The following is a 12,479-nucleotide window of genomic DNA, read 5'->3' as shown; positions in this document are numbered from 1 at the left end:
TGTGTGTTTTGTATGCCGTGGAGAGTTCGGGTGGTTGGGAGGCTGAACCTGACTCTGGCTGCAGTCCTGTATCTGTTTTACTTTTTGGGGCCCAGAACATTGGTGAGAGTTGTCTCAGTTGTTATGATGAATGAAAAGTACCTTGATAGAAATAGAGACATCAGGAAGTGTGGCCTATTTTTTTAGGAAGATAATTAATTCGTTTTTAGACATCTTGAGTTTAAAATGAGAGTTTGACATCCGGATGGAAATGTCTTGCTTGGCTCAGCTGTGGCTGCTTAGTGGAAAACAGCACTTGGGAGGCTCATGTTCTAGAAAGGATTCTTTCACTAACCGGTTTCGTGTTCTTGGTCAAACCCTGGAACTTTTAGGAGTCTTGCTGGTTGACCTCTAAGTCAGCAGCTCTCAGCCCCAACAAGGACATGCTGCTGTGCGCTCTAGCCTGGGGAGTGGAGGGCATGTCCAGCTGTGCCTGTCACTCAGTGGTGTCCCAGGGAAAAGAATACGGGAGCCCCACCCCCTTGCATATGCCAGCTCCGGCATCCATGAGCAGGGACGATTGCCGCCGTGGGGATTCTCTCTGAGTGTGGTTTGAGGGTCACAAGGTTTGGCTGTCTTGAAAAGTTGTTCTCAGAGGCTGGCCTTCTGTTGGCTGTCTTCCTGTAATTTATACCTCGTTACTCAGCAGTGCCCAGAGACGCTGCTGGGGCCACTCCAGCTTATCCTACACTCACAAACTTTACTGCCAGATGGGCCTCTACAGGTGACTTACACGGAGTGTGATAGCCGTGTGGGGACAGAGCACAGGGGTCATTCCTCTCCCACAGAGCCCTGGCAGGGAGGCCCTCACCTTGGCTTGAATGCCCCCAGTGGCGGGAGATTACTCCTTCCAGGGCTGCCCAGTTCACCGTCTGGGAGCCCTGTTAGGAAGATGTTCTCTACCCATGTCCTGTAATTGGCTCCCTGTACTTCCCACCTACTCCCTAGTTCCCCTCAGCAGTCTATCAGTTCTCTGAGCCCCTTTCCAGATGGGGAAGCAGAACCTGACATGCTCAGTGGCTCACTCACTATAAGAGGGCCATGCCCTTTCCGCTGTGGAACGCCCATCTTTCTGTCTTTCCTTTCTCCTCTGTACATGCCCCCCTTTTTAAGGGAGAGAGAGACAGAAACATCAGTGTGATAGAAACATCAATCCGTTACCTCCCATACATGTCCCAACCAGGGATCAAACCCCACAACCTTTTGGTGCATGGGACAAGGTTCCAACCAACTGAGCCACCCGGCCAGGGCTGTACCTGCCCTTTCATTCTCCTTACCACACCCCTCTCCCTCTGCTTTCCCTTAACCTGGAGCCTCTGGCCTGCCTTGCACTGCTGTGGACTCCTAAGGCCCAGGAGTGGCCATCTGGGTAGAGCAGCTTTGCCTGGAGGGTTTGTTAGTCTGGGCTAAGGGGATGATTTAATTTCCTGGGAGAGGGCTGGAAGCTGCTTAGTTCTGAGACACCTTGAGGTGTGACTCACCTTTATAGTAGGACAGGTGTGAGTGGGGTCTCAGGGGTGCGCTCATAGCCACTGGTGCAACCCGGACAGGTGTAGGGGCCACTTCTCAGACATGCAGCCTGTTATGCATATTTACTTAGAGCCTGGCATGTCCTACCTGCTTGAGCACTGTGTGAGTGGGACCTGCTTTACCTGGGAGAAGTGAAACAGTCGGACCTCTGCAAGGTCAGAGCCAAGATGTCCAGTCCCAGGGCAGCCTGACATTTCTGGGCTGCACAGTCCTTTCTTATGAGAACTGAGAAAGAGTTTATCAGGACAGGGAGAGGAGCAGAGAGTGTTCCTGTTTGTAGGGAGGGACAGCGTGGTGATGACATGGTGTCCACAGTCTGCAGGGACAACACGATTCGAATGCATAATTCAGTGGGGAAAGTGAAGTAAGACATAAAGGGAAGGAAGGGATAGTACTTGAGACCATTTGGGAATTGATCAGGCCATGGGTACCCTGGGATTTTCTGACTATCTCCCTCTAGAGACGTTATTATTTAAAAGATAACGCTGGCCATCTGAAAGCCGGGGTGGCCTTCTAAGGAAGGAAGGAACGACTGACGATGTTCCTCTAAGGAGGAACGACTGACGATGTCTTTTTCTCTTCACCTCTCTTGTCTCGGGAGCAGGGAGAAGATGCCTTTCCACCATGTGACCGCTGGCCTGTTGTACAAGGGGAATTACCTCAACCGATCTCTGTCTGCTGGCAGCGACAGCGAGCAGCTTGCTAACATCTCGGTGGAGGAGCTTGATGGTAAGGAGCCCGCCCCGTCTGGGCGCTCAGCCACCCAGAGGGGCATTTGTGGCTATTGTGCATCTCGGGTGGAAGTGCCAGGCTCTGGCCACCGGTGTGGCCACGTCTGACTGGCTGAGGGAAAGAGTTCAGAGGTAAATTCTGCCCCAAGGACTCCTTTGTGTGGGATAGCCCTCGATGGCGGAGAGTCCCGCTTCCTTGGATACTGACTGGGAGGACAGCCTTCACCTCCCCAAGTGTATTTTCCAGTTTATGGAATCTTTATCACCCATGGCGTTGTCATGTTGTTATAGTGTCATTTACGGAGGGGCCCAGCTGTGGGGGAGGGTTAGGCCCTGCTCATCGCCATCTCTTGACTGGCGGCCACGGTGCTTTGAATCTTGCCCAGATCAGAGTCTCCTGGAAGCCGCGTGGAGGTGGCAACGGACAGCAGTTGTTTTTATTGCCTCTGTTCCTTTGTAACACAGCTCAGCCCTGGGTATTCAGGGCAGGGTTGGGGTGGGGAAAAACCTGAGAACTCAATGACTAAATTCATCCTGGGACACTGCCCCATTGTGTCCCCATTGGTAAACCAACCCCCGATTAAAAAATAATTAAAATGGGAAAGAAGGAAATTTTTTCTGGAATAGAGGCTTAGGTTGATTCAGCCAGATGTTTGCCTGGGTGCCACGTCTGCTGAGGCCAACCCAGAATCGGTTTCTCCAGTGTTTTGGAACACTGTGTTCCTTGTAACACATTTTAAAACACGAAGTCTACATTTATTTTCTAAAAGAGAGAAGTCAAAATTACCCCAGATGGCTCACATCTTTGCTTTTAAGTGTAATGGTCCGAACCAGCGTGCCTTTTCTGTGCTTGTTTCTCACCAGGGGAAGGTGGGAAGATTCAGTGCTGGGCCGGGGAAGCCAAACGTGCTTCACGAGACGGGCGGCAGATGAGGGAAGCAAAGGATAAGGTCCTGTGATAGCTTTTCCTGCCCTTGTTTATTTTGTTGGCCTGTTTCCCTAAAGGCTTGTTTATTCACATGAGGGAGCAGTGGAGTGGCAGAGGCCGGTGGGCTGGGTCCAGAGGAGGCTCGATGGCAGAGGGAGCGGGGATGAGGCAGGCAAGGCCAGGCTCCTTAGGGCCCGCAGCTGCTCACTGTGTTCTGGACAGACTGGTGGCCAGAGAGGACAGCAGTACTCTCAGATCTACTGGCCTTCAGCTGGCCAGAGAAGAGTCAGATGCAGAACACAGATGCATGCAAGAGAGCCCTGTTGTGACCCTGTCCTGGTGACTGCAGAGAAGGCTGAGGCCGGGCTGGCTGTGTTTGGCAGGTGTGGTGAGGCTCAGGCTCTCCCACACCCCGAGGAGTCCACTCCCAGTGGAGATCAGGGCTGGTGGTGCATTGATTTGGTGGGTTTGGGAGTGTGTCTGTGCAGTTCCCCTGGGTTTATCAGTTAGCAGGAACCCCCTGAGTGGGGCCCTGCTGAGCAGAGGCTGAGACCTGGCAACTCTTGATGAGGCCGAAATCCCTAACCAGATGAAGTTTGAAAATCACCTGTGGCTTTCCCAGATCCCACTTTCCACTTTCCTTCCCCCTCCTTCCTCCCTTCCAACTGCGCCATAAATAATCAAAAGATGACTTCTCCAAGACTTCTCAGAGCAGCTGGGTTTTCTCTGTTAGATCTGGGCCACCTCTGGGACAGATGGCCTTTCAAGAGGATGGCTGGCTAGGTTTGAGCCCTGCTCCCGCTTGGGCACCTGGCTGCATGTTCTTGGGCAAACATCAGAGTTCACCAGCTGTTTCACCCAGGTCCAGGCAGCTGGGCAGGGCTGAGAGGTGCCTTCTTAGCAGGTGAGATGAGCAGGGAGTGACTCTAACAGCCCTCAAGCCCGGGTGGGCAGGCTCAGCAGTGAAGCTGGGGGCAGGGGGCCGGGTGGAATGAAGCGGGACTTCATGACCTACGGGCGCCTGGTGAAGATGCTGTGCTTGCTCTTCAGGAGGGTAATTGGGCTCTCTGCCTGCAGAGGAGCCGTTTATTTTCTGACGGAAGATTTCTTCTACTTTGTTATTTTTTGCCAAGGTGACCCCTGAGTTATGACGGCTCTTGCTTTCTTACGAGCATCGTGGGGCTTGGGCAGGGCTGTGCAGATGTGTGCTGGGTTTAGAGCAGGCGGGCTGGCAGGGTCTGAAAACCAGCTGGTGTGAATCAGTCTGGATGACTGTTCGTTGGTGCCTCGGGGAGCCAAGGTTTCCCAGACTTTGCCTGTTTGCTGTTCTCCTGGGGCTGCCTCCTGTCAAGCTGAATCCTCAAGCCCTGCTGTCCGAGGCTGCTCATTTTTCCTCAGAGGTCTTGAGGTGCTGCACAGGAACTTGATGTGTTGGACACTGATGTGTGTCCTTTGTGGTCCGGTTACCTCCTGTCCAGATACTAGTTGGGTACCACCCTTTCAGTGCTCCCCCCACTCACCCCACAACACTGCAGCCTCCTGCTTCAGGGTTTCCACAGGGACAGGTTGGTTGGTGTTTATCACCAGGGACAGATGCCCCCTTCCTTCGGTGTAAGGGTCAAAGGTGCCCAGTTCCCTCTGAGAACAGGGTAGACAAGAGCCCCCCCCTCCCCACAGGCATCTCCAGCTGCCATTTACTCTGGGAAGTTTCTGTTTCTTCTCTTTACACAAAGCTCAGGAGGAAATAATGCAAAGCTGTGGCAAGTTGGCCAGACTGGAGTTGGAAATCACCCTACAAACAAACTCAACCACGATGAATTGGTTGAGATATTCATTCATTCATTCATTCCTGCTCATTTATTCATTACAGGAATGTTTACCCAAATGCCTTCTGCATAGAGGAGGAAATAAAATAAGTATAATGTTCATTGCCTATCCCCAGAGAGTTTGGAGTCTACCCAGGAAGTTCATGTATATACATAATTAATTAGCAGTATCTTGCACTTTTACAGGGTGTCGTGTGAAATTTTATTAGACATATGAATTATAATCTTTAAAATACAATTTTCAAAATGCTATTTATTGAATAATCTTGATGCCATCTTAATCTTCAACTAAATTTGCCTCTGTTTGAAGTTCATTCATTTTCATTAATATATGATATTCCAAAGTTTATAATATAACTCTATTTCTATATCCGTTCTATTCAGGATGGATATTTGAGTTTCCAGTTTGGGGCTATCAGGATCTAATCCAGACGTGCCCCTTCTGTTGCAGCTGTGATTAGGGTCTGCTCTCCTTATGGCTTCCTCGTAGCAGCTGTGAAATATCTGGGCGTAGGTATTGCACACTGCTTTTGCCAGTAACAGTGTCAGCCCCCTGGATTGCTGTCTCGGGTCTTTCTTTGAGCTGAATCTTCGTTTGCTCACACATCTTTGATGGTTATTATTTCTGTTCTTTAGGAATGCCTCTCATCTTAATGCTAGATTTTCATTCATTTTTCACACTATGTGTGTCTTCTCACACCATTTTTCTCTGTTTGCATGTGTACATTCTGGATTCCTTCCTGAGTGTGTCTTCCAAAGCACTGAGTTAGTTGTCTGCCTTTGTTTAAAAATTTTAAATTATTTATTATAAATTTTAAAGTAATTTCTATAATATGTGTGTATATATTAACAATATGTGTATATATCAATGTAATACTCATGTATATATTATACATATGTACATCAATTACATATATGTATATAGAAAGCCTTTTTATCCAAGTCTAATGCTGCTTTTATTTTGCATTAGAAGATATTTTCATATGGTCTGTTCTGCTTTCTGATTCAACCATTATAGTTCTTTGTAGGTCCAGTATCTGTGAGCACACAAGGTTTGTAAAGAGTCCTTAGTCTTCTCTGTTCTATTTTCACTTTATTCCAGATCTGGGATAATTTTCCCCTTTTCAGCCTCAGACTGGAGAGACCAGTTTCTATTTGACATTGATCTGTCTAGTCCATGCCTGAGGGCAGAAGTGGGATCTTGATGGCCCCTGATGCTGGGTTAGTTCCCGTGCCACAGAATTATATAACTCCTCTGCTCTTCTCTCTGTTTCCAAACTGGTGTCCAGCTTTCAGTGGTCCTGGGTCCATTCATGTTCTCATCTGTCCTGCAAATGATCCTGCATGGGCCATGTCAACCCATGGCCCTGGCTGCTCTCAGAGGCGTGTTCCTGTGAGATGGGCTTGGACTGGGGACTAGGTCACCATGGAAACAGTTTCTATGAAATAGGGAGTGACTGCTTGCTTTGCCAGTCACTGTAGCCTCTGGGTCCCTGGTAAGGGCAAACAACGGTGGTGAGTCAAGGTCTGCCTTCCCAATGTGTCACTGTAGTTCTTGGGTTGGTGGAGGTTGTGTTCCCAGTTTCATTAGTGTTGGAATTAGTGGAAATTCTCTTCAGCCTCTGATGTGTGGGCATATCTCAAAATTTGGAGGTATTTTCATTTCAGTTTGGGGTGCATGTATCCATCATGAAGCCCCACTCTAGCAGTTGGCTAACGTCATGTGGACTGCTCCAGAATCACTGCTTCCCACAGCCCACTTTCCTCAGTGACCCATGTTTGCCTAATCCAGTGGACACAGTATTTATTCTGTAGCATCTGGCAGTGTTTTCACACCTTTGGTTTTGAAGTTTGTCACCACCTTGGCACCATGTCACTAGCTGGCTCTCCTCCTACCTCTTTTCTGCCTCTCTGTCACTTTCAGTGTTCATTGTGAGCCCTTACCCCCGCCCACTCCTTACGCACTGCTATCTCCTGGGGTTGGTTTCGTTGGCCTCCCATGGATGTCTACGGCTGATCGCCTCAAGATCTACATCTTCGCTTCCTATCTCCCTCCTTGATTTTAGACTTGCTACTTATAGTCTTGGGTAGAAGTCCCACAAGTATCTTAAACTCCAAAGATCCAGAGCGCTATGGATTTCTTTGTTCTCCCAAACTGCCCCTCCTGTGGAATTTTCCCCATGAAATTATATCACATTATACTCAGGCAGCCACCGTGGAGTCATCCTCGATTCCTCTTTTTCTCTTACTTCTCCCATAAAACTGACAAAGTCCTGCAGATCAGCTTATTTCATAAGTATTCCTTCCTCTCTGACCCCATTGCTATGGTCTGTGGCCAGGTCCCCATGTACTAGATACCTGAAGTCGCCGGGAGGGGTCTCCTTGTACCTCACCCATGACATCATCCTGTGTCAGGTCGGGGCCATTTCACTGGAGGGATGCCCCTCAATTACATACTTGATGAAGTTACCCCTCTGCTTGTAACTGCTTTCTTCTTGTCCTGCAAATATATAAATAGATGCACATTTAATATTTCTTTAACTTTAAAAACATTTTCAAATCTACAGGGGTTTTGGAAAGTATAGTGAGCACCTGTATACCCTTCGTTTAATTGTTAATATTACAACGTCTGCTTTTTAAATTTTGTCACTAATGACTGATTTACTTTATTCAAAACATGAAGTCACTGTCCTGTTTGCTTTTCTGAATGGAAGCTCCTTGGCCAAGACATACCTGGATGTTAATTTTATTTTGGTGGGGGAGAGATCAGGTATGGGGAAGCATTTGCTTTCTTTCTCTCTCCTGTTCTTTCAACATGCATACACCCACAAATATTTTTTCCAGTTTTAGAATTTTTAATTTGGTTCTTTTCTTATAGTTTTCATTTCTCTAATGAAATATTCTATCAGTTTACTCATTAAAATAGTGTTTAAAATTTTTTTGGATACATGTTTCTGTATTTATAATAGCTCTTAAAAGTCTTCATGTACTAAATCTAACATCTAAGCAATAGACCATCCTGTGGTTAGTTTCCATTGTCTTTTTTTAGATTATAATACAATTTTTTTTGGTCTTTTTGCAGGCTCTTACTAACATTTGACTATGCACCAAACACTGAATACTATGTTATAGAGACACTGTGTTCTGTTAACTTTTTCTGAAGAGGGCTGATTTTTGCTCTGTAGTTCAATTACTAGTTGACCACCTTAAATGTGTGTGGGTTTGGTTTTATGCTTTGATAGGATAGGTCTGTGGAAATCCCAAGGTGGCTCCCAAGCCCCTCTAACTTGGTAGGGACTCAGCCCCCAAACTTGCGTTCTTCCTGGATCTGGTCAGGGCTGGGTTTTCCTTTGATTAGGGTGGGTCCAAAGGAGGCCTTGTTAGTGGCTCCTAATTCTTACAACGTGATCTTTGTAGTGCCTCAGCTGGATGCCCGGGGGTGTTAATGAGGTTTTTCAGACAGCTCCTAGGGTTGCTTAAATTCTAGTATCTGTTTTCTTTTCTCAAACTCATAGCAGCTTCTTCCTGGTAGTCTCAAGTTTAAGCTCAAGTTGCACAAGTATAGCCCAGCTTTCAGACAGATATTCATCGGGAGCCCACACACAGGCTTCTGGGGCCCCTCTCTGCACAGTTTTCTTCTCTCTGCTGCCTTACCCCACAGATTCTAGTCCCTTCACCTTCAGCTAGTATGAACTGTTGCTGAGAAACTGTCCCCAGGCTGAGAGCCAGGGTGACATGGGGCTTGCCATGTGCATGTCCCTTCTCCCTGCAGTTACAGTCTTGTACTGCCTGTTGTGCGGTGCCTGGAAACAGACGCTGTAAAAGTTTTGTTCAGTTCTTTGGTTGTGCAGCTTCTGTTTGGAATGATCGTTCTACCTGGGAAACACATATTCACCTTTTAAGTTTCAACATTGTCATCATCATCATCGACATTACAGCTGAGTGCTTATTATATTCTAGGAATTTTTCAAAGTGTATCCCATGAATTAACTCATTCAGTCCTCTCAATAATCTTATGATACAGGTACTGTTATTAACCCGGTTTTTAAATGTGGAAAATGGCGACTTTAAATCACCTAGAAGCCTCACTAGCGTGTGTTGGAACTGGGGTACAAACTGCCACCTGCCATCAGAGCTCATGCCTTTTGAATTCTATCCTCTGAATCCTCTATCCTGCTAGATAAGACCCTTTGTGCCTTCTCTGCACCCTCCTGTCACCACCATACACATCACTGCCACCACTGTGACACACGGGTGAGAACTTGGCTGATGAATCAAACCTTCAGTGGGTGGAGAGATATTTTTAAAGCTCTGTGTGAGCCCAGCGTGCTCCTCACCAAGAGCAGAGGTCCCCGGGATGGGCTGGTGATGGGCATGAGTTCATGCTAGCAGGGGGCTGGCTCCGTTCCTTCCCTACCCCACCCATCTGGTCCATCATATCTTTTCTTGTAAAGGAGACCCTTCTCACCCCCTTTGTTCTCTCCTCTACTTCTGCTGGTTGATTTAAAAATCCCAGAGGTGTACCCTACTTGCCTTTTTGGAGACACTCCCGTCTACAGGCTTTTCAGGAGGGGTTTTAAGGAGGCAGGAACATTACTGTGACAGCAAGAGCAGCTCACCACCATTGTCTGAAAAAGCTGATGGCGCGGAGTTCACTCCTCGAGAGGAGGCAGTAAATCCTACGCAAGGAACCACACTCTCCAACAAGGGTAGAGATGCCTGCTGTACAGCTCTGCTCCCAGCCCGGGAACTAGCCTTACAACCAGCTTTTATCTCTGTGGGTGCTTTACTCCTGGAGGCTTGACCTGCCTTTGAGCCCTGAGAGCGGAGTGTTTTGTGGAGAGTTGTGAAGCTTTGTTAGCAGAGCACCGAGGGATTTCTCTGATGGTAGTTGCTTCCAAGGGCCCACTCCTTAAAGGGACACTTGCCAAAGTCTTCTTGTAGTTTTCTGCATCTTGTTCCAAAAATGTATTTTGATAGCTGTGGCCAAGAAGGAAACCTGGGTACCGTCCCTGCCACTTTTCATTTTATTCGTTTGTAATCTGTATGCTACCTGTTTCCAAAAGCGGTCGAGACATCCTGTGGAAAAGGAAGAAACATGAACTGCAAAGGCTGTCAGAAGAGAAATAGAAAATAAAAACCCACGTATAAAGAGGAAGAAAAAATATGACAGCTCCTGAAACTAATGCATGCAGATAAGCATTAAGTTTAGCTCCAAGCTTTCCGTTGGCTGGGGCAAGATGGTAACATGAAGTTTCATTATTCCAGGGACGGCCTTAATGTGTCCCATTAGAAGAGCAGTCTTCTCATCTGGATTTTAAATAGGTTCCCTTAGCCCGTATTAAAAATACTCAACATACAAGCATTTTTGTATATATATATATATTTTTTCAGAGATGGTGGTGGTTTTCAACTTTTTCTCACCCTCATGTTTCTGAGGATTTTTAAAAATGCCAAGTCCCACTAGTAGTAGTGGCTTATGATAGTGGTTGATTGTCAATGAAGAGCAAGCTGCTAATCTTAGACTCTCCAGGTGCAGAGAGGAGGGCAGGTTGTAGTCTAAAGAGCCTCTCCATCAGATGACTCCAAGTATGCTACGGAACATGTTTCTCTGGTTCCTACCCCTGAGAGCCCTGCTTGAGATCGTAGGAAGAAGTGATATCTTGTTTGAAAGTTTAAGAACCTGTGTCTGCCATAAAGCACAACCTTGACTTGGGATATTTGAGGACTAGGAGTTACCAACCACTCATTTCTATCATAAAATAAGTTTAAAATTGTTCCAGTGGAACCTCCCACTTTCAGCAGAAGTGCATCGTAATAGATCTAAGGTAATTAAGCCCCACAGTGCTTCCCCAGATAATTAGATAAGTTAACCTGTTGAGTAGAGTTGTTCAGCATTATCCATCTGGTTGCTGAAGAGAGTTTGCCAGAATTCATTATTTTGATGTTGGCTTCATTGGTACTGGGCTGTTTCTTCTTGTGGTAATTGGCCAACAGCAGGTTCAGCTGTTTCCTGGGACTACCCAGGGATGTGATGTTAGCGATATGTTCTAGCAGGATGGTTCATTGGTCTTTCCTCTTCACAGTGGCATCCAAGGCATATAATCTGATCATTGCTCCAAATAATTAAAAAGCTGGTGATGAGCTAGGACACAGCCATTTAAAATACAAATTTTATCTATTAAGATGGTTATTTCTACTTTCTCTAATTCTCAAGCCCGAAGATCACTGAATTTACATTGAGACTTGTATTGCTATATTGCTGTGTAACAAGTTACTCCAAAACTTCCTGGTTTAAGATAAAAAACAAACAAACATTTTTATCTCACAGTTTCTGTGGAACAGGAATTCAAGAGTGAAGTAGATGACTAATCTGCCCCAATTCTTTCAAAAGGTTGCAGTTAAGACATTTGCTGAGGCTGCAATCATCTGAAGGCTTGACTGGGGCTGGGAAATTCAATTTCAAGTTCACTCACATGGCTTTTGGCTGGAGGCCTCAATTCCTCCCCTGAAGGCCTGTCCATAGGACTGCTTGAGTGACTTCATGACTTGGGATTTGACTTTTCTTAGCATGAATGATCATTTTATGACCTTGTCTCAGATGTCTCATGTTGGCCAAAAGCAGGTTCAGCTGTACCATGGCACAGCCTACACTCGAGGTAAGTGGAATTAGGCTTCATCTTTTGAAGGGAGGAGTATCAAAGAATTATTTTAAAAGCACCAGAGAGCATACAAATTAGCTTAGAGATGGTTCCTACCTATTGAATTGAAAGCTAATGAAATGTTATAGAAAGTTCTAAAATCGTACTTAGAAGTTTCTTTATGCAGTGAAGAAGAGAGGACCAATGGTCCTTGCTATAGAAATAGGAATTAAAGCCTGCCTGATCCCTTCTTCCTATTTATTTATTTATTATTAAATGTGTTGGGGTAACACTGATTAAAAACACTCTATTGTGTGCTTATCACCCAAAGCCTAGTCTCCTTCTGTCACCATATATCTGATCTCCTTTACCCTCTTTCTCCACTCCCCAAAGCCTGCCTGATCCTGATGAAGCAGGGTCTCCGGAGTCCCTCAGATCCGGGTTCTTATCTCAGTTGTACTGAGATAAGCAGCTGCAACAGAGATGGTTAGCTCTTTTTTTAATATCATTTTTTTCTTTAGTAGCAGAAATTTTAGTTGACAGATGGATGCTACAATAAAGACTGCACTTCCCAGTCCCCTTAAGGGGGCTAGGTGTGGCCATATTAGTAAATTTTGGCCAATGAGATGTGAGCAGAAGTGACACTGGGTAACTTTGGTGCACTTTGCTGCTGCTCTTTCCTATCCACCTCCGCATTACTGGATGGGAATGTCATCATCTGACACCATGAAGACAAAGTGTCTCACCTTTGGATGACAGAGTGGTGAGTTGGAAGGAGCCCAGG

The 12,479-nt window shown here is 46.4% G+C and overlaps 1 protein-coding gene across 2 annotated transcripts in view; it reads left to right on the top strand.

Moving 5' to 3' along the window:
- Positions 1 to 12,479, top strand: part of CALN1 (calneuron 1) — a 379,805-nt gene that overhangs the window by 87,539 nt on the left and 279,787 nt on the right. The window contains exon 2 of one of the 2 annotated variants that reach the window (XM_087815617.1): positions 2,178 to 2,298. In XM_087815617.1, the coding sequence (XP_087671743.1) occupies positions 2,178 to 2,298 (121 nt within the window). Of the gene's footprint in view, positions 1 to 2,173; positions 2,299 to 12,479 lie in introns of both variants that reach the window. The other variant, XM_016225136.2, reaches the window with a different exon arrangement.

The sequence above is a fragment of the Miniopterus natalensis genome, chromosome 3 (assembly GCF_054644295.1).
Source record: "Miniopterus natalensis isolate mMinNat1 chromosome 3, mMinNat1.hap1, whole genome shotgun sequence".
NCBI classification, from domain to species: Eukaryota; Metazoa; Chordata; class Mammalia; order Chiroptera; family Miniopteridae; genus Miniopterus; species Miniopterus natalensis.
Note: the sequence above shows the minus strand (reverse complement) of the source record. Positions and strands in the feature narration are given on the sequence as shown.